At 47.5% G+C, this 27,759-nt stretch overlaps 1 protein-coding gene across 1 annotated transcript in view; it reads right to left on the bottom strand.

The window, feature by feature from the left end:
• Positions 1–27,759, bottom strand: part of FRAS1 (Fraser extracellular matrix complex subunit 1) — a gene marked incomplete at its 5' end in the record, with an annotated part of 267,939 nt that overhangs the window by 198,859 nt on the left and 41,321 nt on the right. The window contains 5 exons of the mRNA XM_015407524.1: positions 2,994–3,134; positions 9,335–9,508; positions 10,895–11,035; positions 12,371–12,511; positions 14,059–14,202. Of these exons, the coding sequence (XP_015263010.1) occupies positions 2,994–3,134; positions 9,335–9,508; positions 10,895–11,035; positions 12,371–12,511; positions 14,059–14,202 (741 nt within the window). The remainder of the gene's footprint in view (positions 1–2,993; positions 3,135–9,334; positions 9,509–10,894; positions 11,036–12,370; positions 12,512–14,058; positions 14,203–27,759) is intronic.

Genomic DNA, 27,759 nt, shown 5'->3' with positions numbered 1-27,759 from the left:
TCATCTCTAAGGTGCTACTGGATTCAAATTGGGGAGGAGGAGGAAGATGAGGAAAAAGAAGAAGAGGAAGAGAAGATTCGATTTATACCCCGCCCTTCACTACTCAAAGGAGTCCCAAGGTCACACCAGCAGCTGCAAGTGGGGGAGCGGGGAATCAAACCCGGTTCTCCCAGATTAGAGTCCGTGCTCCTAACCACTACACCAAACATGCCCTCAGGGATCTTAACCAGAGGTCATTTCGGGGGGGGGATCGCGGGGGATCGCAGTTCCCCCGGGTGAGGTACGGGGGCGGGGCACATGACGAAGCCCCGCCCCCTGCTTCCGGCCGCCCCGCTTCCGGCCCTCATTCAGCCAGGAGGAGGCAGGAGAAGAGGGAGGGTAAGTTGCTTCCTCCCTGCCTCTCCCCACCCCTGCCTACCTGGGGCCAGGGAGGGCCTTGGCGGGGCTTCCTCGCACTCCCGCCGGCCTTGCAGGTCCACTGCCGGGCCCCTCAGTGGAGCTGCAAGGCCGGTACCGGCGGCCAGGACCGTTGGGAGCGGGGTGTGTGGCCTTATGACACACGTCCGGTGATGTCAGGGGGTGTGGCCTTATGACACACTTCCGGTGGTGGCAGGGGGTGTGGCATATGCTAATGAGTTATGCTAATGAGTTCCCCTAGCTCTTTTTTCTACGAAACGACCCCTGATCTTAACGCAGGAGAAGGCAGCTTCATGTGTCCAGCAACTGCTCGCCAGAGCTGGTAATACTGGGCTAGACTGGGGAGGGGGGGAGAAATCTGACGTACAGCAGTTCCACATGGTCAACGCAATAATGTGACTTTAATGGACCAAAAAAAACCTGGAATCGCTACATAGGCACCTTACTGCAATATATCCCACTTCTTTGGTTTTGGCACACTGTGCTCTTGGATTGCATATGCTCTTGGTGAATGTACCCGGCTGGTTCCTGGGTCAAGGAGGGAGACATCATGGCTGATCACATGGGTGTCTTGTTGGTGCATGTTCTCACCCATGCTAGCAGACGACTTTGCAAAAGAGTGCATAGGTTTTGGGATGGGAATGCAGAGGATGGAAGATTCGATTTATACCGGGGGGGATCGCGGGGGAACGCAGCTTCCTCGGGTGAGGTACGGGGGCGGGGCACATGACGAAGCCCCGCCCCCTGCTTCCAGCCGCCCCGCTTCCGGCCCTCATTCAGCCAGGAGGAGGCAGGAGAAGAGGGAGGGTAAGTTGCTTCCTCCCTGCCTCTCCCCACCCCTGCCTGCCTGGGGCCAGGGAGGGCCTTCACGGGGCTTCCTTGCACTCCCGCCGGCCTTGCAGGTCCACCGCCAGGCCCCTCATGGGGCTCAGCAGTGGAGCTGCAAGGCCGGGACCGTTGGGGGCGGGGTGTGTGGCCTTATGACACACTTCCGGTGATGTCAGGGGGTGTGGCATATGCTAATGAGTTATGCTACTGAGTTCCCCTAGCTCTTTTTCTACGAAACGACCCCTGATGGATAGGCAATAGCCGCCACCACCAACCTAAGAACAGGTGCTTCAGTCCTTCCCCACCATCACACCCACACTTCTGCCCCGTTTCCATCTCTCTCTTGCTCCCCCTGACTCCTATGTCATCCTTTGCCAAGGCTTCTCCACCGCAAAGCCCAATAAAACGTATAGATACACTTTCTAACAGCCATAAGCACTCCCCAGTTGACCGTTCGAGTGCAGAACAGCTAATGAAGCCCTTTAAAAACAACAAAAAAGGTGCTCATTACCAGCAAGAATGTCCCCTAGGCCCACAGCAATATGTCACAATTGTGCAAACCGTATTTCTTTCTCTCCCTCTCCACATTTGTTAATTCTCTAGAGGCTAGGCATCACACACACACCCCCCCCCCATCTCAGAGGGAGCACAATCCCTCCTCCCCTCGGGGAAACGAAAACGAAACCCCGACGAAGAAGGGTTTCCGTTCTGCAAAAAAGCTTCATCCACCTCGCTTATGTTACGCGGCAGCGGAAGATCAAATCGTGACATGCGTCGTATCGAGTCGCAGCCAACTTATAGTGACTCTGTGACGCTTTTAAGGCAAGAGGCATTCAGGGGGTGCTTCTGCCGTTGCCTGCCTCCGTGTAGCAACCCAGGACTTCCTTGGTGGTCTCCCATCCGAGTGCTAACCAGGGCCGACCCTGCTTAACCTCTGAGATCAGGCAAGCCTGGGGCATCCAGGTCAGGGTCATGAAGAATACAGGGCTAAGAGAAACACCCAAGCAGGGTTTGTTGGGATGGTTTTGGAGGGCAGGCGTGTTGGTCTAGAACAGCTAGGTTTGAGTCCCAAAGCACCTGAGAGACAAACAAAATATTTCTTTTGGTGGTGTGCATGTGTGTGTGTGTGCTTGCGTGCCTGGAAGTCATGGTGAGTTCTGGCAACCCCTACTGGTGGCTTGATAACCTGCCTCTGCATCCCAGCCCTGGCATTCCTTGGAGGTCTCCCTTCCACTTACTTGCCAGGGTCGGCCCCGCTTAGCTTCCGAGATCTGATGAGATCGGGCTTGCCTGGGCTATCCAGGTCGGGGTGAGACCAATAAGACATTTGAGGCACGAGAATCAGACCTGACAAAGGGTGCTTCGACTCTCAAAGCTCACCCCCTCCCCCCCAAAAAATCTTGTTTCTTTGGATGGTAGGGCTGGTGGATTTTTTTCTTTAAAAAACAACAACACCTGAATGCCCCATAAACCGTGCTTGGCTTGTTTCTTTGGATGGTAGTGCTGGTGGATTTTTTTATTTAAAAAAACAACACCTGAATGCCCCATAAACCGTGCTTGGCTTGTTTCTTTGGATGGTAGGGCTGGTGGATTTTTTTATTTAAAAAAACAACACCTGAATGCCCCATAAACCGTGCTTGGCTTGTTTCTTTGGATGGTAGGGCTGGTGGATTTTTTTATTTAAAAAAACAACACCTGAATGCCCCATAAACCGTGGTTGGCTTGCGACGAGACACTCAAGGACTCACGATAGCAGTGCGCCTCCCGATCATGCCACCCCACCGGGCACGCCGACAGGCACTGGCCTCTGTGAAGGACTCGGGAATGTGCACACGCTGTGCAGTTCTCAGCAGATTTCTCGACGCAGGAGGAACAGGAGGGGTGGCATTCTGCAGGGAAGACACGGGACAAGAGAAAGCGACGTTAGTGAGGCTGCCCGAACTTACCCCAGCTTCACTTTTCTTAGGGCACCTTCCCACGTTTCCTTTGTGGTGTGAGTGTGGCAGGGGGACTCCAGGCTATACCTGGGGCTGTTCTGCAGTTCAAAAGATCTCCAGGGCCCCCCTTCCAATAATTGCCTATCGATCCAACACATTTGTATCACACCCTTCCTCCAGGGAACTCAGAGTGCTGCACGGGGTTTTCCCTTCCTCATTTTTTCCTCCTTACAAGTTATAGGTGATCAAAGGAACCGAGTGTGAAAGGACTCCTTGGGCAGTAACGTTCTTTACACAGCTCAAACTCCCCCCCCCCAGGATTTACCAAGCCAAGGCACCGTCTGCTGGATATCTCTATCACTCATCACCACTCATTTGGAACGGTCTTGAATTATTTATTTATTTATAATTTCGATTTGTATCCCACCTAGCCACAGGACTGGCTCAAGGCAGCTAACAGATACCTGAAGAAGTGAGCAGTGACTCGAGAAAACTCATCCCCTGCCACAATTCTTGCTAGCCCTTAAGGTGTTCCTGGATTCTTACTCTTCTCTGCTGCTACAGACAGACTAACACGGCTACCCATCATCTATCTCAGTGGAAGAGAAGAATCATCTTTTGGTAGTGGAGGTGGAAAGAGGCATCAAGTTGTAGCTGACCCCGTAGGGTTTCCAAGGCAAGAGACGAGCAGAGGTGGTTGGCCACGGCCTGCCTCTGCATAGCAACCCAGGACTTCCACGGCAGTCGCCCATCCGAGGACTAACCAGGGCCAATCCTGCTTTGCTTCTGAGATCTGACAAGACTGGGTTACCCTGGACTGTCCAAGTCAGGGCCCCGGTTCCAATCAGCTCTTCTAAATTCTAACAAATGGCACCGGAACCATTTTTGTCTTATGTGTGCTTCCCCCTCAAAAATCTATGCCATAAGCAAATCCGTTTGCTGGGGAGCCACGTCTGGGACACAAATGCTGAACTGGTGCTTTGGAAAGACATACAGCTGATTGTTAATAGAAGACCCTTGAGCGCAACAAAAGCCGAACTACCTTTGGAAAGGGCCTCTCTCCCAATAAACGTCAACAGAAACGAATACACTTTTACTAGCCGATCATTTCCAGGCAATTTATTAGGCAAGATGAAAAACAAAAGCAAGTCTGGTCAGCAGAATCTCTTCTTTGAAGTTGGACTGCAGATGTAACCATCTAACAGATGTCCGGTCTCCTTAAAGGTTTATTGAACTGTTGAGCGCTTTTTCAGAGGGCTTTTCCCCCCCTTTCCTCCTTCCATGACTTGCAAAGCTATCATTTCTCTCCCAGACTCCACCGTTCTGAGCAGCTATAAACCATGTATAATGATCTCAAAGACTGGCTGACCGCACCAGTGCCCCCATGCCGGAACACCAGGAAGCAATAAGCAAGTTCGAAACCTGCAGCTACTCACTAATTTAATATGGCCCAGCTTAGGCAACAGGCTCCTGGGCATGTGTAGACTGGGTTTTGTTTTGTGCCCTAGCCCTAACTCCTGCTATGCACCCTAAACGTCCTCCTGACCTAGCAAATGTATGAAAAACATATTAACTGCTGCCACCTGGTTCTCGAGGCAACCAGAACCCCTTACTACACTTCTGCTATAGTAGATATAGCCCGAAATTGTCAGATTTCAGAAGCTCAAAAGAGTCAGCCCTGGTTGGTACTTGGATGGGAGCCCATCACGGAATACCAGGGTTGCTATGCAGAGGCAGGTAATGGTACACCACCTTGGAACATCTCTTGCCTTGAAAACCCCATGAACGGGTTGCTGCAAGTCAGCTACAGTTTGGTGTCGTGGTTAAGTGCGCGGACTCTAATCTGGGAGAACCGGGTTTGATTTTCCACTCCTCCACTTGCAGCTGCTGGATGACCTTGGGCAAGCCGTAGTTCTGATAAGAGCTGTCCTTGAAAAAGAGCAGTTTCTGTCAGAGCTCTCTCAGCCCCACCTACCTCACAGGGTGTCTGGTGTGGGGAGGGGAAGGGAGAGGAGTTTGTAAGCCGCTCTGAGATTCCGAGTGAAGGGCGGGGTATAAATCCAATCTCTTCTCTTCTTCTTCTTCTACTTCTACAACTCAACAACACTTTCCACCACCACCATGCTAGACACAAAAGAACTACAGTACTGTCTGAGAAGAGCTAGATTACAGCACGATAGCACCAAACACCAACAAGATTTTTGGGGTATAAGCTTTCAAGGGTTAAAGATGTCTTCATCAGATACTGTCTGTACTGTCTGTAATTTATCGTAATAGCATTAGCCAAAGTGGGACATGGGTAGGCCGAACAAGCCCAGGCACTGAATGATAATCCAAAATTTTAACACGGGTTACTGGTAAAATAAAATCAGGGTTTGGCATTTACGGGTCAAAGGTAGAAAACAGCTAAATGAATACATTGCACGCTTCCTCCACACATCTTAGAGCCAAACAAGGTCCACAATTTATAGGCCTTTGTTCAAGCTGTTTGAAAAAGGAGTTGGCCACACTTTCTCTCAGAATAAAGGGCCAATTGGAACCAAAGACTCAAGCCATGTTGGACTAAACTTTAGCTCAAGTACATGCCTATCTGGACCTAAAAAGCGTCTCCCGCCCCGCCCCCATCTTGCAACTATCTGAGCCAACTCTTTCTTAAATCACCCCAGGGATTCAAAACTGGTTAAATCCAGTGAGAGAGAGGGATGCCAGCCTCCAGGTGGGACCAGAATTACAGCTCATCTCCAGACTACAGAGTTGCCCCTGGAGAAAACGGCTGCTTTGGGGGGTGGACTCTAAGGCATCGTCCCCCACTGAGGTCCCTGTCCTCCCCAGGCTCCATCCCCAAATCTCCAGGAGTTTCCCAACCAGGAGCTGGCAACCCTACCCTACCATCCCCCACCAGGGGTGGAGGTGGGCCGGCCTAGCAACCCTAATGAGAGAAAGGGCTACCAGCAATGCTCCCTCTAAGCTGTGGAGTTCTTGTGAGCAAAAATTCTACTTTGTGAGCTACTGGCATTAGAGTTGTGAGCGAGCGATTGGGCTGCTGCATAAATCAGTTTGCTCTGGAGCCCTCCTTCCTGAGCGGAGACAAAAGGCCTGCGAGCCGGAGGCTCAAAAACTGTGAGCTAGCGCACACTAACTCAGCTTAGAGGGAACACTGGTGACTGGCTGCCAAATGCAACCGCTATTCAAATCAGCTTTTGAAAGCTGATGTAGAAGAAGGCTGACAGCAAGGATTACTTCGCTTTGGAGGCCGCGTCACACTTCCTCTGGGATGCTGAGGGACAGATTTGAATATGTATATATACGTGTTGCTGGCGGTGCCAAAGAACTCACCCGTGGAACTCTGCACTTGTACAGCCTCTCATTTACACGGGGAAAGATGGGCTTAGTTAGCACGCCTGAGATCCATAGCTCAGGCAGCTGTTGCGTTAGCATGCTAATTAAGCAGGTGTGCTAATTAAGCAAGCTAATTAAGCACCTAGATGAGGAACAACAAGAAGCAACAGCAAGCCGGTCAGCATTTTGCCAAGGAACAACAAGAAGGAAAAGCAGGCTGAGCAGCACTCTGAATGCCAAACGATGTCCTTATGCTGGGCTATAAACTAATTCGGGAACGCTTGAGAAGCCCAACCTGTAAAAGTTTCTTTTTTAAAGAAGAGAAGAAAGAGAAGAGATTGGATTTATACCCCGCCCTTCATTCGGTGTCTCAGAACGGCTTACAAACTCCTTTCCCTTCCCCTCCTCACAAAAGACTCCCTGTGAGGTAGGTGGGGCTGAGAGAGCTCTTTCGAGGGCTGCTCTTGAGAGAACAGCTCTGAGAGATCTTGTGACTGACCCAAGGTCACGCCAGCAGCTGCATGTGGAGGAGTGGGGAATCAAACCCGGTTCTCCCAGATTAGAGTCCGCGCTCCTAACCACTACCCCAAACTGGCTCTAAACCAGTCTCCTTCCCCTATGGAGCTTAGGGAAGTATAGATGGATTCCCTCCCTTTCATTTTATCCTTGCTACACATCCGGGAGGTAGGTTAGCCAAAGGGCCTATTCACACATTACAAAGTCTTTGTTCCTGCTATGACCACGGTGCATGGGGAGAGGCCATTCCCAGTGAGGCCATTTCCCTCCCAATATAATGACCCCGGTATGGGGTCTCCTGGAATTACAGCTGATCTCCAGACTGCAGAGATCAGTTCACTTGGAGAACACGGCAGCTTCGTGGGGTGGACTCTATGGTGTTCCATAGAGTGTTAGAGGGTTTAAGTCCCTTGCCAGGCACTATCCCTGAATCTCCAGGAATTTCCCAAGAGAGAGGTGGCAACCCTAGGCCCCAGGGAACTCTTATTTGCCCTGTTGGGAAAACACATGTATAGCCAGAGGTCAATTCGGGGGGGATCGCGGGGGATCGCAGTTCCCCCAGGTGAGGTGCAGGGGGCGGGGCACACAACGAAGCCCCGCCCCCTTCTTCCAGCTGCCCCCTGCTTCCAGCCTCATTCTGTTGCAGAAGGAGGAAGAAGCAGGATGGTACGTTGGCGTCCTCCCCCTCTGCCTGGCCGAGGCCACTCCACGTGGCCTCCGCAAGGACTCCCAGCCCCATCCAGGAGCTTCCACGAGGTAGCTGTGTTAGTCTGTTGCTGCAAAATAGTCCAAGAGTTCAAATAGCACCTTTAAGACTAACCTTTAAGACTAAGACTAACTGAGTGGTGGGTGTGGCCTAATGACACACTTCCGGTGATGTCAGGGGGTGTGGCATATGCTAATGAGTTATGCTAATGAGTTCCCCTAGCTCTTTTTCTACGAAACGACCCCTGTGTATAGCCTCGACAATGCAAACAGTGGGCCATTTCAAATCAGAAAAAAACAGCATGGGAGAGGGAAGACATAAGACCTCTCGTCCCCACGCAGTCCCGATCCAGATCAGTTCCAAATGCACCTGAGAATTAAGTTTGGAGTGCAGAACACCCAGCACATACATGATCAACAGGGACCAATAACATTTGGGGATACGCAAGGACTTTGTAACATGGGAATTAGCCCTGAGAATGCGTGACTGGTTCAAGACCATCCAGTGAACTTCACAGCAGCTTGTGGATTTCAACTTGGGTCTCCCCATTCCTCGTTCCCCTAAGCACGACAACACACTCGCTCCCAGGTTTTGCAGTGAAACGTTCTAAATGTGTAGTAGAACAAAGTTTGAGTCCAGTGGCACCTTTAAGACCAACAAAGTTTAATTCTGGGTATAAGCTTTCATGGGCATGCACACTTCATCAGATGAAGTATGCATGCACACGAGAGCTTATAACCAGAATTAGATCCAGAGGAGTTAGTCATGTTAGTCTTGTGCTGCAAAAGAGTAAAAAGCCCAGTAGCATTTTTAAGACTAACAAACTTTATTGTAGCATAAGCTTTCGAGAAACACAGTTCTCTTCATCAGACGCATCTGACGAAGAGAGCTGTGTTTCTCGAAAGTTTATGCTACCATAAAGTTTGTTAGTCTTAAAGGTGCTACTGGGCTTTTTACTATTACCTAAAATTAAACTTTACTGGTCTTAACGGTGTCACTGGACTCAAACTTTGCTCTATGGCAGTGGTGGCAAACCTATGGCACGGGTGCCAGAGGTGGCACTCAGAGCCCTCTCTGTGGGCACACGTGCCATCGCCCCAGCCAGGCCCAGACCATCATTAAAGTGTCGAATTCTTTGCCAAATAATTTTAAGTAAATGAAAGAATTTGGGATTGCTTTCCTTACTTTGTTTGGATCATCTTAAGTTAACGTATGGGTTGTTTTTTCTAACGTAAAACCTCAGTATCCAGGTTAAATCGCCGTGTTGGCACTTTGCGATAAATAAGTGGGTTTTGAGTCGCAGTTCGGGCACTCGGTCTCTAAAAGGCTCGCCATCACTGCTCTATAGCTTCTGATCAACATGGCTACCCACTTGAATCTAAACATGCAGTGTCAATTTTGCAGGCATGGAAACATCTTCTTGTGTACATCTCCAGCCAACCAAATAACTGCTAGCACTGGAATAGATTAAGAGCACTTCTGCTTGATTTTTTTGTTGAAGCTTGCAGAATTTGGGTTTCCAAGGCCATTGAAGACAAGCTTATCAAGACCTGGGTATGAATTTATCACCACGAGCAATCCCTTGCTTTACCTCTGCATACCCCATCGCTACTGAGGTAGAAGTGAGCTTTGCACTGGGGCAGACAGACACCAACGGGCGTCCCGTCGAGGTTCTCTTCTGGCTGCAGGCTTTCCTCCGGCTTTGTGCAGCCCGTGCAGTGTGAATGTTCTGGGCCAACGCACTCGTGGCATGATGGGTGGCAACCTGCGTAACGAGAAACAGACTGTGAAACCTCCCAGAAAAAAGCCGTATAATTCCCACAGGAGAATGAGAAAGGCTTTCTCCAGTTTTAAGGATACCCTAAAACAGGGGTTTCCAATATGGTGCCCGGGGGCACCATGGCACCCGCCAGTACCTTTCCTGGCACCCACCAAGTATTTTTAGAAAGTGGGTGGTCCCAGATGCAGCTCCCGCCCAGCACGGCTGCTGTTTGGCCACTGGAGAGCCAATTGGCTGTTATTCTGGTGGCAGCTGCCAATAGCGTGCCGGTCTTCTACTCTCCCCCCCCACACACACACTCCTCTTTCCCAATGTATTTTTAAAATTACTCCTCTTGTCCTCTGCACTTGGGCTTCCACTGTACGCCTATGCGTGTGTAGCGCTGCCTCCCGTGATGGCTACTTTGTGGTTCTGCCCACCAACCTGTGTCAGAATTTCAGGCTCAAAAAGGTTGGAGACCCCTTGCCCTAGAACGGCTGCTGAAATAAAAATATCTAGTTGGCTTGCTTTCATTATGTTATGGTCTGCCCATCGTACTCGGAACTCAGAAGTAAATTCTTGACTAGGAGAACAGATCAACTGTACAGTTCTTCTGACATAAATTGATATTTTTGCTGTCAGATGTGGATTCCTTTGTTTCTAACAAGGTGGCACTTTTTTGCATTAGCAGCTAGGAAAGTCAGGGCAAAGGTGGTTCTCATGACAGCAGCCAAATGTAACGTCCTGACACTTGTATTTCTTGAACCTGCCTATGAATCTTTGGAGATGGATGTTTGTATGTTTAAAAAAAATCAAGGTAATTAGCATTTCTGAGCGTGAAAGTGAAAATTCAAAGACAGACATTGTATTTTAAAATCTTGGTATGTTTTAACCTGTAATGGCCAATGGCCACATACAATAAACTTGACAATGATAATGCTTTCAATGTCTGGTTTTTAAGGAGAATATGAAGCTGTCTAGCAGTGAGACAGTCTATCGGCCCATCTCGCCTAGTCCTGTCTGTTCAAACTAGCAGCAGCAGTATTCCGGGTTGACAAAGGTGTTTTTCTAACATCTGCTACCTGAGATGCCAGGGAAAGAACATGGGGCCTTCTGTATGCAATGCAGGCACTCTACCAGTGAACAAAGGGCCCTTCCCCATATGTCAGTATTCCTCCCCCACCTTAAGCATTGATTCTGGCTTAACTGGCCAAAAACTCTCAATGTCACACTATTACCGATGAGTAGAGAAGACAAGACTCATTATGAGAAGACAAGACTCATTGGAAAAGGCAATAATGCTAAGGAAAGTTGAAGGCAGTAGGAAAAGAGGAAGACCCAACATCAGATGTTTCTTTAACAGGCTGCAGCAAATGGCAAATTCTTGGTTACCTTTGCAAACAGTGTGCTCCTGGTAGAAGCCCTCTCCGCAATCTGGCAGGCACTGACCCTGATGCAGAGCCAGAGGATAAGAACAAGAAGTGCACTGAGCAGAGAGAGGACCGGTGCAGCTGGCACATGAACTGTAACAAGCTGAAAGAGGAACAAAAAAGGTATGTGAAAAAGAATACTTTGTCATTCAAATTGCATCATTATCTACCTGTCCAGCACAATTTTATACCATCTTTCCTCCAAAAAGAGAGGAATACTTGGTTCTCACTTCCCCAGTTTTTCCCTCACCCCTCACAAAAACTCTGTTATGTAGGCTAGGCTAATGGACCAATTATCTGATCCAGCAGGGCTGTTCTTATATTCTTATTTTATCTGTGAGGCAGGAGACAATAGAGAGGAATCCCAACCTAGAGATCTAAGGTAATGATGACCTTACTGCAACTTCAACTAAAGCTTGCCTATCCTAAAATTCAACATCATTTAGGAAGTACCTAGTGTACGTACAGAAGTCTATAGGGTTTCCCCCCCACACCTTTTCTTTGTTTCCTTGCTAAATCCAAAAGCTTGGACAGAAGATGTGTATTCTTTTATTCATTTATTAAACTTTCTTATATTTTGAACTCTTTGAGTCTGATCTCTGGCAAAACGCCACATCCATCCGGTCTTGCTATCCAAAATGTGGTACTGGGGAGGGGCAACACAGAAGCTCTCCATCCCTGGAGCATAATAGCTCTGAAGTGCAAAGTTCACATAGATGGCCCCCACACTTACTTGTAGTAGGGTAGCATACACTAACTAGGTAGGGCCTCTAAAGGCAATACAGGTACAATGTTAGGTGTATGGTTCTCTATGGCAGGAGATACTCCTAAGAGACACTGATGGACTGTTAGTGGTTATCCACATTGTAATTGGCACCTCTGGGGAACCTTGAGATGGCCGTGAGCTTCTTCTGACCTCTTGGGGGTGCTATCAGATGGAACAGGGAAGGCCTTATGAGCATCTTCCTTCACAGGGAAAAGGAGAGAGCCCAGTTTTTACCAATTAAGCGCATTTTAACTAAGGTTGACAAGCGCCTGTTTCTGGTGGGAGGGTTACTGATGATGTCCCTGCCCTTGTTGTCCGGACCAGCAGGAGAAGTGTCCAGAGCTGGAAATTACATCACCAGACATGACATCACATCCACCTGAAAACCCAGATGTCATATAAGCATGTCGGGCAATGCTCTGGCTGTTCCCAAAAACTCCAGCAGGGACAGCCAGCATATTGCCTGATTCACTTTTACTTCCCAGAACCCAGGTTGGAGTCAACAGCTATATATCTTGTGCAGCTATAACGACAAACTTGCCCTTAAAATCTTCTTTAAATTTACAAAAGGCCCAATAAAACCCTTTTCTTTTTTACAAGAACTGGTTTAACATCTCTAAAATGTCACCAGAAAGGTTACAACAGAAATCACCATGCTAAAACCGCACTTACCTCTGCATCTCCGAGAACTATCTACATAGTAACCACGGGGGCATTCCAACATGCAGTCTCCACCATACAGAACTCTGTCAGAAGCACAGGTTAAACATCTGGGATGGTCCGGGTAGCACGTTTCACAAGTTTCATTGCAAGCTAGAAGACGGTATTTCCATCAATGAAATACAAGGAAGGGGAGAGAGGATCATACCAATGAATGCATCCTATTTATTTTACAACATTTCTGTGCCACTTTTCCACCCAAAAAGGGCTCCCAAGGTGGCAAACATCAAAACCTTACAACATTTCAACATCTAAGACATAAAAACAACATTTAAAACAGAGTATATATAAAATATATAAACAATTCGATAAGAAAATAAGAAGAGCCCTGCTGGATCAGATCAGTAGTCCATCTAGTCTAGCATCCTGAAAATTTCTGAAAATTATACCTCTCTAGGCAACACACAGAAAAGGGTTACTGTGGTTTGTGAATTCAAACACTGCAGCTATGCAGGGTTTGATTAAATCTCAGAAATCATGCTTTGGTGAGATGTTTGAATGCAGCCACGAGGTTTGCACACATCCTGAAAAATTCTCCAGCAGTTTTATTTTTTCCCCTCGTTTGTTCCTTCATTTGCTTTCCTCCCGCATCTCCCATCCGTGGGTTTTCCCCCCTTATTTAATGCCGGCGGCAGCCTTTAATCACCATGCTGCTGAAGTATTACACAACTGGAAATTAACTGTTGACAAGGTTTGTATCTGTGTTTGGGGTGTTTCCCCCCCCACACACACACACACATGTGAGTGGGTTTATCAGACTATTTTGTTTTCACTCTTATTGCCACTCGGAAAGCAAAATAACTTCCCATCTTTCACCGTCTGTTTTTTTTTTAGAACAATCAAGTACTTTTCCCCCCAAAAGGAGTGGCATTTAGCACCAAACATTTATACTATGGGGTGTGTATGGTTTATGAAATCTGGACACCCAAAGAATATGATGTTTCCTTGTCTGCCTAAATCAGGTTTCACAAAGAGGGCTAACTCCACTGCCATAGGAGGTGGTGGCGGCTACAAGCATGGATGGTTTCAAGAGGGAATTAGATAAGCATGTGGAGCAGAGGTCCATCAGTGGCTATTACCCACAAGGTACAGATGGGAACTCTCAATCAGGGGCAAGTGATGCTCTGTATTCTTGGTGCTTGGGGGGGGGCACAGTGGGAGGGCTTCTAGTGCCCTGGCCCCACTGGTGGACCTCCTGATGACACCTGGTATTTTTGGCCACTGTGTGACACAGAGTGTTGGCCTGGATGGGCCATTGGCCTGATCCAACATTGGCTTCTCTTATGTTCTTATGTTCTAACCCTGAGGAATGAGGGAAAACTTGACAAGGGGTGTTGTGAATCTTTTGGGAATTTTGGCAGAGGAGGGAGAGCTTGTACCTGAATAAAACTTGGCCTTAAAGGTGCCACTGGGCTGTTTTGGACTGGGAGGCGGGGGGCTCTGCAGCTTACCTGGCTGCTTCTTGCTCTGACTGAGGGCTGCTGGGAGCAGGGGGTGGATGTGCCCGCCCCCTGGGCTCTTTACTGCCGGAGCTCTGCTCCTGTGCGCTCCTGCAGGAAATGACCCCTGCTCATGCTAAAAATCTCAGTTTCCAGTATAGATTACTGCCCTGCTCAGAACAAAAGAACAAAAGCTTTTACCACGGCAAATGCCATCCTTGAGGTAGAATCCCTGACTGCATCTAGCAACACAGTTCCCTTCCAGTAACACACGAGATGGGTCTTTGCAGGACAAACAGTTGTTTGCAGCGGGGCCCCAGCAGGTAGAACAAGATTCATGGCAAGCTGAAAGACAGAAAGAAAGAAAAATTGCCAGTAAACCAACTGCCAGATTACTTATCCTAGCAGTTTGGCATCCACCCTGGCCTCCACGGACCAGCTTCCCAGTTGTTCTTTGTATGCCTTTAAAAACAATGGCTTCATCTGCAGCAACTGGCATCGAAAAACATTTAATTCCATGAGAGACAAAGTTTTGTCAGCTAATTCCTGCAGATCAAGCCACTGTTAGTTAGACAGACTGGCTGAGAAAGTGGCACGTAACCCAATTCTTTTGAATATTTACATGTTAGAATCCTAGAACGAGGGGGGGGAGGAGTTATTCCAGATCAGGTTGGAGAAGAAGGAGAAGGGGATTGGATTGAGTACCTGAAGGAGTCTCAGGGCGGCTTACAGTCTCCTTTCCCTTCCCCTCCCCACAACAGACACCCTGTGAGATAGGTGGGGCTGAGAGAGCTCTTTTGAGGACTGCTCGAGAGAACAGCTCTGGGATAAACTGTGACTGACCCAAGGTCACACCAGCAGCTGCATGCAGAAAAGTGGGGAATCAAACCCCAGATTAGAGTCCACGCTCCCAAACACTACACCAAACTGGATCTCTACTGGTATAAACTTCAGGATTCCAGTCCAGTAGCACCCTAGGGTTGCCAGCTCTGGGTTGGGAAATTCCTGGAGATTTGGGGGGGGGAGGGTGGAATCTGGGGAAAGCAGGATTTGGGGAGGGACTTCTATGGGGTATTATGCCATAGAGTCCACCTTCCAAAACACTCACTTTCTGCAGGGGAACTGATCTCTGCTGCCTGGAGATCAGTTGTAATCCCAGGAGATCTCCAGCCCCCCCCCCCGCCCCGAGGTTGGCAAACCTAGACTAAAAAGAGTTCTAAGCTATCAGCTTTCAAGAGTCAAAGCTCGTCTCATCCAGTTCTTGTACCTGAAGAAGGGGGCTTTGATTCTCGAAAGCTTACATCCTGGAAAACCTCTTGGTCCGTAAACCGCTACTGGACTCAAATCTAGCTCTTCTACTACAGACCAAAATGGCTACCAATGTTCCCTCTAAGCTGTAGAGTCTTGTGAACCAAAATCCAACTTTGTGAGCTACTGGCATTAAAGTTGTGAGCAAGCGACTTGGCTACTGCGTGAATCAGTATGCTCCGGAGCCATCCCTTCCTGGGCTAAGACAAAAATGTATGAGCCAGAGGCTAAAAAACTGTGAGCTAGCTCACACCAACTCAGTTTAGAGGGAACACTGATGGCTACCCACTTGAAACTACAGTCTAAGCTTAAGCATGATTGCTTCGGTCTTGATCATGGGGAGCCATAATCACATTCCTTTGCCATTTAATTTAAATCTCAAAAAGCAGCTATTGGGGGGGGGGGGTTTGATGGGACTTGTGGCAATAATGTTCAGCATGCTGTCACCTTGCACTATTTTCCTAAAATAAATTTTTAAAAAACACCCTTTCTCTCATTAATACACACATACACTGCTATTAGACTTGGTTGGGGGGAAAGACAAGCGCAATATAGTGTGCCTGTCCTTCACTTGAGTAACAAATGCTTCAGAATATCACTGAAGATATTGCCTGTGTGTCTGCAGAGACCACCCATTCGGAAACAGCTATTTCCCTCGTGGTAGGCCACTTGACTTGGAACCGCCTAACCAGATCCTCCCAACGCTTGGCCCAAGGCAGCCATTTTGTTCTGGCACCCACTAGCTTTTCTCAGAATTCTAAATGTGCCCACCACAGGTTCAAAAGGGCGGAAGATCCCTGTGCTGAGACAAATAGTGAGGTGATTTTTACTGAATCAGTTTCATGTGGTGAACTATCAGTATAACCATTATTAAAATGAATGGGCCTCGTGCACAAGATGGAAGCCATCAAAACACGCTAACCCACACATAAGGGCCTCTATCAGTTCAGAGAACTCCATAAGAAAATGGCTCTGTAAATTAAGCAAAAGGCAGAGGACAAAAATCTTCTAAAAGGCCCGGGAGGTCATGAAAATGCTTCTTGAAGAGGCTGAGTATTGAAAGTAAGCTGCATGTCATGGAGAAAGGGCTCAAGCCTGTAAGAACGGATAAGACTCAAGAAGACGAGTTTGTGGAGTAGGGCTTACAAGTCCCCCCCGTTCATTCTTTGCAGGTTTCTAGTTTGTCTCATTTGAATAAGCACTGGCATTTACTCTGCAGATTGCGCTTTAGCTTGTAAGGTATTACCTGATATGGTTAATATAATACCTGAGGGAATGTAGGCTCCCATACCTTCTCCCTCTCTATGCCCCGCTTCAGGTTTCAGCCTATCTGGAAGTTATGTTATCATCAGCTACCAGGAACAAGGTAGTCTCTACTGTCCCCCCAACTATGGACTTTCTTCCCTATGGTGTCATCTCTCCTGTCTTTTAGGTCAAGACTTTTCCATCAGGTTTTTGGCGTACTTTAAAATGATGTACGCTTTTAGATGCTAACTGGTTTTAACTAAAAGAAGTGTGCATGCACATGAAAGCTTATACCTTGAATAAAACTTTGTGGGTCTTAAAAGTGCCACTGGACTCAAACTTTGTTCTGCTGCTTCAGACCAACACGGCTACCCACCCGAATCTAGTTTTAACTAAGGTTTTAAAGGCTCTCTGGGTTTTACGGGTGGTTTTTTAAAAAAATCCAGTAGTTTCAGTGTTATATAATTTGTTGTCTTTTAATATTCCTTCTTGTGATTGCTCTGTTTTTAGTTTTTGTAAACTGCTAAATTATTTTTTATATAAAGGTACGGAACTAAAAGAAATCAACCCTGACTGTTCCCTGGAAGGCCAGATAATGAAACTGAAGCTCAAATACTTTGGCCACCAAATGAGAAGGGAGCCCTCACTGGAGAAGACCCTGATGCCTGGGAAAGATTGAAGGTCAAAGAAGACGGGGACGGCAAAGGATGAGGTGGTTAGACAGTGTCATCGATGCAATGGACATGAAATTGAGCCAACTTCAGAGGACAGCGGAAGACAGGAGGGCCTGGCGGGAGCTGGTCCATGGGGTCACGAAGAGTCGGACTCAACTGTGCGACTGAACAACAACAACAAAACAGAACTGTGAGTTTATGTTGGCAGCTTTTCTAACTGGAAAGGGTTCAGAGCTTGGAGAAAAATGGACATCTGAAGAGACGGCTGAGGGTTTCTTTTCCCCCCCTTCCTGAGAGAGTGGAGGATTTCTATGGAAAAAGGAATTTCAGAGAAGACAGACTGTGAAGCTGTGAAATGGATAGTTGGCAGGAAAGTGGCCATATTCTGCCATGGGCCTTTTGTTCTGCAGTGTCTTCTACTGCTGTGAGGAAAGCCGCTTCACGGAGCTTGTAGAGAGGATATACCTCAGTGGATTTGGCACTATTAAATATATTGAGTTTTCTTCAAAACTCCGAGTTGTATATCCCTGGTTCTCCCTGTCCTTCAATAAAAATGATGTTAGTTTAAGCTTCAGTTCAGGTTTTGAAAAGGACATCCACAACTCTGTGACCGTTAATCTTGTTCTTTTAAGGCTGAAAAGCAGCCTAAAAATATTTTCCCCTAATAGCTATATCAGGACACTATGTATTTACCACATGCATCTCAGGCAATAAAAGTATCTTGCTCTCTAACAAATCAAAAAGAATGGTGGGCATTCAGGCCTTCATATGAGCCCAAAGTCAATCACCCTGATATTGATCAAAATGGCTGATCATCTGAACATTTTGGTTACCTTTCACAACAAATTAATCTGCAAGTTTTACTTCAATCATCTTCTGGAGTTTCCAAGGGCATTCACTTGTTACACTTGTACAACTTCTCCCTCAGTGTTTATTTTGTACCATTCCTGGAGTTTTTCCATGGTTATGAGAGTTCAGAAGACTAATATTTAATATAATCAGTGCTGGTTGGTGGTTTACAAGCCACTAATCATGGCGAATTGTATACAGAGGTTAAAATGTTGGGTTACGTCTCGGTTGCAAAGTCCTGGGTTCAAATCCTTGGTCACAAAGTTCACTAAGTATTCTTAAGCCACTCCATATTTCTCAGTATAACTTACTTCACAGGATTGTTGCATGAGGATAAAATGGAGGAACAGGTACGCTGCTCTGTAAGCTTGTCGAAAGACGGATGTGAAAAAATTGTGTATTTGTTTATTCAAGTGTATATCCAGTCTGCTCACAAGAGTTCAGGCCAACTAACATGAATTTCAGGTACAGCATCATGTTCCTTAAAGGGTTCCAAAAAACAACAACATATATCTATATATCGGCAATAATATCATCAAGACGCGAGTAGATAAATTGGGTACCTGCCTTAGATGGCAGGGAGCACCCTTCCCCTTCAAGGGGGGCTGGTGGAGCGTTGGCGGCGAGGCGAGACGGAGAACAACGACGGCATCGGCGGCAAGCGGCAAGATGGCAACCGGGCGCAACATCGGCAGCAATCCAGATGTCAGCGGAGGGCAGAGCCAGGAAACGCAGGGAGAGCGTGAGGCACAGGTGTGGGCGGAGCCTTGACGGACAGAGCCAAAGCCGCGCCAGTGTGAACCAGGCGCCGAATGGATCTTCCGACCGCAGCCGACGCCGAGGGTCGCAGGAGGAGAAGGAGGAAGAGCCGGAGGGAGCCGTGCCAGCAATGGGCCGAGGGGCCGAATCATGAGTAAGAAGAACGATAGCTCCATCTACAGGGTGCCGGTAGGGCAGTGCCCACCCCAATTGTGGCCATAGTTAGGGATAATAGAGTAACTGTAAGCCGCTCAGAGACCCCTTGGGGGTTCGAGCGGGGTAGAAGCCAAAAGAAGAAATATCTAGACTGAAAAAGAGAAGAGAAACCGGGGGGAGAGAGAATGACTAACACTTCTCAACATGGGAAGGAAAGAACCAAAAAAGGAACCCAAGATGATGGACAGGCGTCAATAACATTAAAATCCATTGTCCACCATGAAGTCCACTAGACTTACTGGGTGCTCTTGGGCCTGTCAGTCTCTCAGTGTAATCTACCCCTCAGGCATGTTGAAAGGACAAAATGGATGAGCGGTATGCCGCTCGGAGATCCCTGGAGGAAGAACAGGATCAAATGTAATAAATAAATATTGCTTTCACCTCCCTCTCCTAGCTCTCTCATAAAAGGAAACTGAAGTTCATAGCTGCTGTGATGAGCAAGGTATATATCTTGTTTGTCTAGAAAAGGGATCCGCAAACTTTTTGAGCCTGCAGGCACGTTTGGAATTCTGGAAAAAGGTGGTGGGCTCAACAGCTGCCACCAGAGTTGGAGCCCTCCACAAAATCTCAGGGAGTAAAAGGTCATGCATATAATTCTCCTTAACGTTTCAGGCAGAAGCTCTGTTTAACAGGACGCCTTATGAATGAACATACTGTTCAAAAACATTTGAGCCACTTTGGTGTCGTGGTTAAGAGCACGGATTCTAATCTGGGAGAACCGGGTTTGATTCCCACTCCTCCACTTGCAGCTGCTGGTGTGACCCTGGGTCAGTCATAAGTTCTCTCAGAGCTGTTCTCTCAAGAGCAGTTCTCAAAAGAGCTCTCTCAGCCCCACCTACCTCACAGGGTGTCTGTTATGGGGAGAGGAAGGGAAAGGAGACTGTAAGCCGCTCTGAGACTCCTTCAGGTAGTGAAGGATGGGGTATAAGTAAACTACCCATTGAGTGATTAACACATGGGATTCACTGCCACAGGAAGTGGCGGTGGCTTCAAGCATGGACGGCTTCAAGAAGGAATTAGATAAACATATGGAGCAGAGGTCCATCAGTGGCTATTAGCCACAAGTTAGAGATAGGAACTCTCATTCTGGGGCAGGTGATGCTCGGTATACTTGGTGCTTGGGAGGGGCAACAGTGGGAGGGCTTTTAGTGTCCTGGCCCCACTGGTGGACCTCCTGATGGCACCTGGTATTTTTGGCCACTGTGTGACAGAGTGTTGGACTGGATGGTTCTTAAATCCAATCTCCTCCTCCTCCTCCTCTTCTTCTTCTTCTTCTTGCATACACACAGCTTACTCTCACTCACACACTGAAGATGCTTGTGCTGTGGTGGCAGTTGCACCAAAGCAATATTCTTAAAAATCTGCACAGCCGATCAGATTCCCAGTGGCCAATCAGAAGCCCCGCTGGGCAAAATCCCCACTCACTTCTCAAAGACACTTGACAGGCACCAGGAAAGGTGTTGCCAGGTTCCATGCTGCCCACGGGCACCACGCTGGGGAGCCCAGGTCTAGAAGCAGGTATATTGCCGGCATGAACAAAACCCTACTGAATTCCCCCCCCCCTCCGTGTCCAACGCGTGTATCTTTTTAAACGACTTCTTTATTGAGACATGTCTTCTAATACGCTAAGGACCATTACCTTTTTGTAATGGGTGTAATATCTACAAAAACGTCAACCGGCTGTAATCAGCCACTCAGCGCTGGGTCCCACGAGGAGAGAAAAGCGAGTTTGTACAGGCAAGGCGCCAGTGGATATATTTCTATTTGCTGGGGAAGATAGGAGCTGGTGCTGAATCTCATGCAATGAAATAAATGAATGCCGCTCCGCAGCAAGCAAAGTACAAGAGAGCGCGAGGAGAGGGGGGGGAGTCAGTTTCGTGTTTATGATTAGCACAGAACAAGAGGATTTTACGTCTGGTATTTGGAATGGTTGTTGGCATGTTCAGCCATGTGCAACTGGCACTTAGTGGAAAATTACATCAGTTTAGGTATTATTATTTTTTTCCCATTATTACACCCAAGTTTTTCCTAAAGATGTTCTTAATTTCCATTATCCCTCAGCAAAGGCACGCACGTGCTTGTTAAACAAAGCCGTGCTGGAAAACAGAAATGTGGGAACCACCTTGGGAAGAAAAAACATGCTCAATTTGTAGGATCTAGAAGAAGAAGAAGAAGAAGAAGAAGAAGAAGAAGAAGAAGAAGAAGAAGAAGAAGAAGAAGAAGAAGAAGAAGAAGAAGAAGATGATGATGATGATGATGATGATGATGATGATTGGAATTATACCCCACCCTTCAGTACCCGAAGGAGTCTCAAAGCATGTTACAATCTTTTTCCCGTCCCTTCCCCACAACAGACACCCTGTGAGGCAGGTGGGGCTGAGAGAGCTCTTTTGAGAACTGTCCTTGAGAGAACAGCTTTGAAAGAACTTGTGACTGACCCAATGTCACACCAGCAGCTGCGAGTGGAAGAGTCGGGAATCAAACCCGGTTCTCCCAGATTAGAATCCACACACTTAACCACTACACCAAACTGGCACATAAGGACCTGGTGGAACTCTCTGCCAAATGACACCAGTTTTCCACTGGCTGGCACCCTCCCTTCCCTCCCCCCTCTTCTGTAATTTCTGTCCTGAGTTCCCTCTCCCCTTGCCCAGAAGATGGCCAGGTAGTCCAGAATTGGGTTAGAAAATTTATAGGACGCCATCTTGGATCTTTTTGTTCTAGTTTCTTATTTTTTAACCAAATTGTATACTGAATTTTAATGTTTGCATACTTTTATGGCAATGTGCCCCTTTGCACATTGCCCACAGCCTGGCGTAAGCTGGGTTAGGGCAATTAATAAATTGAATAAATTGAAATAACAACAACAACAACCATCAAAGTCAGGAAGAAGAATTATTCAAGCAGAATAGATCTCGGGCTGGTGACTGTCTAGATGCAAGACCTCCTGGAAGGTTCAAGTCAACAGCTTTGACCTTCTGAAAGGATCAGAGGAATAGCTAACAAACTGAATCTGTGGCAGCCCTTCTGCTCAGCAATTTTAAGCTGAGCCCTTAGGGTCGGTCCTACCCACAAACAACACTGTCATAAACGGCATGCAAAAGTTCCTGGTGAGAGCAGAATTAATTGGCATAATAAGGATAATTTGTTGCCTTTGCACTCTGTCCTTCGTCTGAGCATCTCATCTTCGTGGACTTTTCAGTTCAATCTTCTGGGACTTTCCGGTTTAGAAAAGAGATGACTAAAGGGCATGACAGAGGTTTAAAAAATTATACATGAGTTGGAGAGCGTTGACAAAGAGAACTTTTTTCTCCCTCTTCCAAAATACTAGGACTCGAGGGCATCTGAGGAAGCTGATGGGCACTCAATTCAGGACGCACAAAAGGAAATACTTCTTCTTCTTCTTTTTTTAACATAAAAAATAAAGATTCAAAAAAGGGGGGGGATGCGAAGAAGGAACTGGGACCCAGCTTTAGCCTCCTCCTTTTTTAAAAAATAAAATAAAAAATATTTATTTAAATTCTCAAAAATAACATATGCCACACTGTTTCCATCCAAAGCTATGTATAAACATAGATGTACAATTCAGTATCTCTTAAAACCTAGATCATAAATACTATAACAAATTAATAGAGAAATCTTCTATAGTTTTCAGATCTAAAGGAGTCAGGATTGCAGATATTATCTTATCCCATCAAACTTTCATAATAACGTTTCACATTAGTAACCATTTATGATAGTGTGAGTTAGCAGGGAGTATATCATGTGCAGTGAGGTATGAGAATATTGAGAACCAGGTTGATTCAAATTTGGAATTAGACGACTGTGGTGTCAGTGCTCTGTCTGATATTTTCGCCATCACAAATTGATCCCATATTTTTTCATGCCAGGCAGGTAACGTCGGTGGGAATGGGGACTTCCAACATGAAGCTATTGTTAGGCGTGCTGTTGCAAGAAGTAAGGAAATTATTTCTTTGTTCCTGTTATCTAAGTCGCTATCCCAATGGTTTAGTAGAAAGATTTCTGGTTTAAAATTTAGACTAACTGAGGTTATATCCGTAATCTGTTTTTGGATCTTGGGGGACTATAGACAGTGCGGTCCCACCATGAAAAATAACAAGAGAACAAGCAATCTCATGTGGTGGAATTTTCCATTGAAATGTTCTTCTTCAAAAGCGGAAGGTTTTGTTCTTTTGGTTTTGTTTTTTAAAAAGGAAGGGAAACAGAAAGGGAATATCAAGCCCATAATTCCGCCATGATGGTAATCCAGCTCATAAAAGATGAGAGCTGGCACACATCCAGTGACAAAAAAAAATACATCTGCAGGGCAAATGAGGACAGTGAGATGTGTAAGCTGCAATTAGAAATTGAGCCTTCCCAAATGGCCCCACTCCTCAAATCCAGTCTCAAGTTTCCCTTCTACCTTCCTTCTGAAGGTGACAGCACACTGGAAATGCCATGCCAGTGTGTTTTTTGGCCTTAAAAACATTTGGGGACGGGAAATAGCAGGAGGTGCGGTGCTGTCCAAAAGGGGTGGGTGTAACACTTCCTCTCCATGGTTCCCTAAGTGCAAATGGCCATCACAGGTTAGCCTTCTGTCCTGGCAGGAAAACAAGACGGGTATCCTTTCCAGTCAAGGGATTCCAACGCTCTGTTCAGTTTGATCCTGGCAGAAAGGTTTTACCGGCTGAATGGTGAAAGTCTTGTCTGGCAACTGCCAGGAGAAGGGGACTTGCATTATCACTGGCATACCAATGCAACAATGTCACTTCTGGGTCACGGTGATATCACTTCTGGGTCATCGTGCTGAAGTTGACACCCTAGCATTCACTCAAAACTCTATGATTTAACCAGAGTACCCCCTAACCAACGACATCATTTCCAAGTTGCACTGGAAGTGACATTGTGACACCTGGCAGTCCCCCCCCCCACCCCACCCACCCATCGGAACAGCAGCAGGCAGAGACAGCCATGTGAGAAGGTCTCCTGCAGAAGCACGAGACCCGGTAACCCAGCCTCAAAGCAGCTCAATGTAATCCTGCTCCGGGGGGCATAATTTCCCCCATAAAATCCCATCAGAGTCACTCAAGTGTCGTTCGACTTGACCGTATCTTTTCAAATGATATCCACATTCCCGCTTATAAGCCCCCAAGGCTTTGGCAGATTCCCCCCTCCCTCCCTTCGGATACGTATTTTAAGGGGTAATTGCACCTTTTGCGGAAAAGGCGTGTATCTCCTTTTCAAGTGGAATTTTTCTCACTCCACATTCCTTTTTTAAAAAAGAAGCCTTAATGGTTTCAGATACGGTTCCTTGTACGAATAGGCCGTTTGCTTCGTTCCCATTGTGACATTACATTACAACACGTGCGCACGTTAAAATTAAATACATGGGTTTTTTAAAAAATCCGGAAGAAGATTAAAACATTCGCTAAATCGCAAAGCTATCGAATGCAGTGACTCCAGTGGAAGCGCACTGAAATCCACACGCTTAGACAGGAGGAACTCCATACAGGATTGTGCTACACTTCAGCCCAGGCGCTCCGAATGCACTTCCGAAGCAATGTTCCAACCATCAGTGTCCCTCCTGTACAAATCTGGTGAACAAAGGCAACAGTAACGGACCAAACGTGTCCAGGCTTTCCACTAGGGTTGCCAAAACCCCGGTTTGCCAGGGGTCCCCCATTTTTGGGGGGGGATTCTACCCACCACAGGCCAGATGGCCAGCGGGGGAAGCCCCCCCCCCAACATCCACAGCCCCCCCTCTCTCTCTCCCTTTCAGTGTGTGGAACCCATGTTTCCTCCCAAGCCCGTGTTTCCTCCCAAGCCCGATCTCCGCTTGAGATCAGGTTTGCAGGGAAATGCCAGCTTTGTGCACTTAAAAGGGAAACGCGGCTGCTCTTAAAGGGGAAACGCCGGCTCCTGCATTTAAAAGGGAAACGCCGGCTCCTTTAAGTGCAGGGAACTGCCGTTTCTGGAGATCCGGCACGCGGGCAGGTGGGGGGGGGCGGCGGACGTTCCCAAGTGACGTCATCACTTCAGGGATGCCCCTCCCCCTCCAGAAACGCCCCCAAAGTCCCGCGCTGGGGGTGGAAGATGGACTTGGCAACTCTACTTTCCACACACTTTTCTTTATAAATAGTAGCCATGTTTGGGCCCCATTTGGGTCAGAACCGTGAACTGGAGGGAAAGGGAATTAATTCCTTCTGAAAACGGATGCTTTGGAGGGTAAACTGTATGGCATTGTCCCTGTCCTCCCAATGTCCATCCCCAAATCTCCAGGAGTTTCCTCACCTGGATCTGGGGAACCTGGCAACTTTAAGGCAGAAGGAATTACTGACACCAGCACTTTACTGTATTTATAGCTAAATGCTTTTAGAATTATCTAATTGCAGTATGCTTTTAACTTTATAATTGACTCTTGTTTAGAACCTTACTAAGTCAAATTACCTGGACTCGAAGTATATACGTGATTTTTAACGTTCACTTGCAATGTGACAATATAACCTTCTATATTAGAAGCTACGATACGTAACAATTGCAGTATCTCCACCTCTTGGGTTTTTAGTGGTTATGCTTTACTGTCTCCTATAGTTTGTAGTTTCCCCACCCTGTTTTTTCTTGTTGTTTCAGAAAATAAGAAAATTGTTTTAAAAAAAAGAAAGTAATTGCAGTATTTCACAGCAGTAGTTGTTACACAGTTTCCCTCACTTCGCAGGTCTTCTTAGGTCTTCTTAGGTGAGCCAGTTTGGTGTAGTAGTTAAGTGTGTGGACTCTAATCTGGGAGAACCAGGTTTGATTCCCCACTCCTCCACTTGCACCTGGCTGGATGACCTTGGGCAAGCCGTAGTTCTGATAAGAGCTGTTCTTGAAAAAGAGCAGTTTCTGTCAAGAGCTCTCTCAGCCCCACCTACCTCACAGGGTGTCTGTTGTGGGGAGGGGAAGGGAAAGGAGTTTGTAAGCCGCTCTGAGACACCTTTGGGTAGTGAAGGGCGGGGTATAAATCCCATCTCTTCTTCTTCTTCTGGATGGCTCAGGCTACAGTTAGAGACTCCCGGGGGGGGACGGGGGACAACAGGGCTCTCCTGTCTCAGCTGTCAGTTGTTAGTAGTGGCGGCGGCTCCATGAGCCTGGTGGAAGAGCTCCATTTTACAGGCCCTGCGGAACTGTGAAAGGTCCCGCAGGGCCCTGATCTCCAGAATGGAGCTGCCACCGAGAAAGCCCTGGCCCTGGTTGTCGCTAGCCTGGCCTCCTTAAGACTCGGGAGGGGCCAACCAGTTCTGGGACCCTGATCGCAGTGCTCTCTGGGGTACATGTGGGGAAAGGCGGTCCCTCAAATATGTAGGTCCCTGGCCATAAAGGGCTTTAATGGTAAGAACCAGCACCTTGAAACGAATCCGGTATGCTATAAGCAGCCTTTAGCACAGGCTGTATGCGCTCCCGAATTCTCGCACCCTTTCCGATAGCCTTGGAAGGCTCTGTGTTGAGGCGTGGTGAGGCAGTGGCCTTAGATGGAGAACTTTGGAGGAGCTCCTGAGATTGTGCCATAGAGAAGTGGCTCCCGTGCCGCTCTGGGAATGTGTGGAAGAGACACAAAGCCCCCACTTTTTCACACCACCATCTCCCAGTTAGTAACAGACTAGCATCTTTGTGCCACACCCTTTATGCGGACGGTCAGTGACTAGGACGGATAAAGGATAAGGAAAAGTTTAGCTTTGCTAACTCAAATAAGCCATGAAGAGAGAATTACAGGGAAGCGACGGGCACAGGCACATCTTTCCGCATCCCACTTGGCAGATCCATTTAAGAGCTGCTATTATAACTGTCAGGCCTGATCTGCAAAATGGTTTTTCGAAGCAGGGATCATTAACCTGCCTGGGAGCCGACCACAGCCCCTTCTACGGAGAAAGCCACTGACTATCTCCATCAGTATGTCAGGCGAAAAGTCCCCTTATATGCTCAAAATAACCTGTCAGTGGTTGTCCAATTTGGGCTGCTGCTCAGGTAGGTGTCCGGAGCTCTCGGGCCTGCAATGAAAGCCTATCAGGCGATACATCGCAGCCTGCCTTAAAAGACATCTGAACGACTATCGATTTCCCACTGCAATGTCTCTGTTTCCATTTGTCCATCCTGCTCTGTAGAGAAGGTGAAGATCTAAAGAGAAATGGATCCATAGCCATGGTGCCGTGGAGCAGACATTGTCTCAGACTCATCGGCTACATTTAGCTCAGATCGTTCTGGAGAATGGCTGGGGGGGGGGGCGCGGAGGAATGTGGAGGACAAGAAATGTTGATGGAGTGCAACAGGATACATCAGGAGTGTCAAACATAAGGCCCGGGGGCCCGAACCGGCCCATCCAAGGCTCTTATGCTGCCCGTGAGCAACCAGTGCAAAGGAAGGAACAGGAGACTGCTTGGGGGGGAAGTGGGTGGAGCCACTCTGTGGCTTCGGCATGGCAGAAGAACCTTGTCTGTAGCAGTCAAACAGTGTGGGAGCGTCTGCCCAGTGCTGCACTGCTGGCTCTCCAGTCTGCCCATGTGGGTTTTCCTTTGCACACACACACACCCAGCTCACGGGGCCTTGTAGTGCGGATACAACAACTTGGAGATCACCAGCTTATACAGTTTATATCTCCTGTGCCCAGCATTACGTTTTATGGCACACATGGCCCAGCCCGACAATGTGATATTTATGTCAAATCCGGCCCTCATAACAAATGGATTCGACACCTCTGGGATACATACTAGGACACTTCGGAGGGGTCACAGCCAGCTTACGGCAACCCTGTCAAGTTTTCGAGGCAAGAGACAAACAGGGGTGGTTTGCCATTGCCTGCCCCTCTCTCTCTCTCTCT

The sequence above is a fragment of the Gekko japonicus genome, unplaced genomic scaffold (genome assembly GCF_001447785.1).
Source record: "Gekko japonicus isolate JY-2015 unplaced genomic scaffold, Gekko_japonicus_V1.1 scaffold926, whole genome shotgun sequence".
NCBI classification, from domain to species: domain Eukaryota; kingdom Metazoa; phylum Chordata; class Lepidosauria; order Squamata; family Gekkonidae; genus Gekko; species Gekko japonicus.
This window is presented reverse-complemented; position numbering and strand designations above follow the sequence as displayed.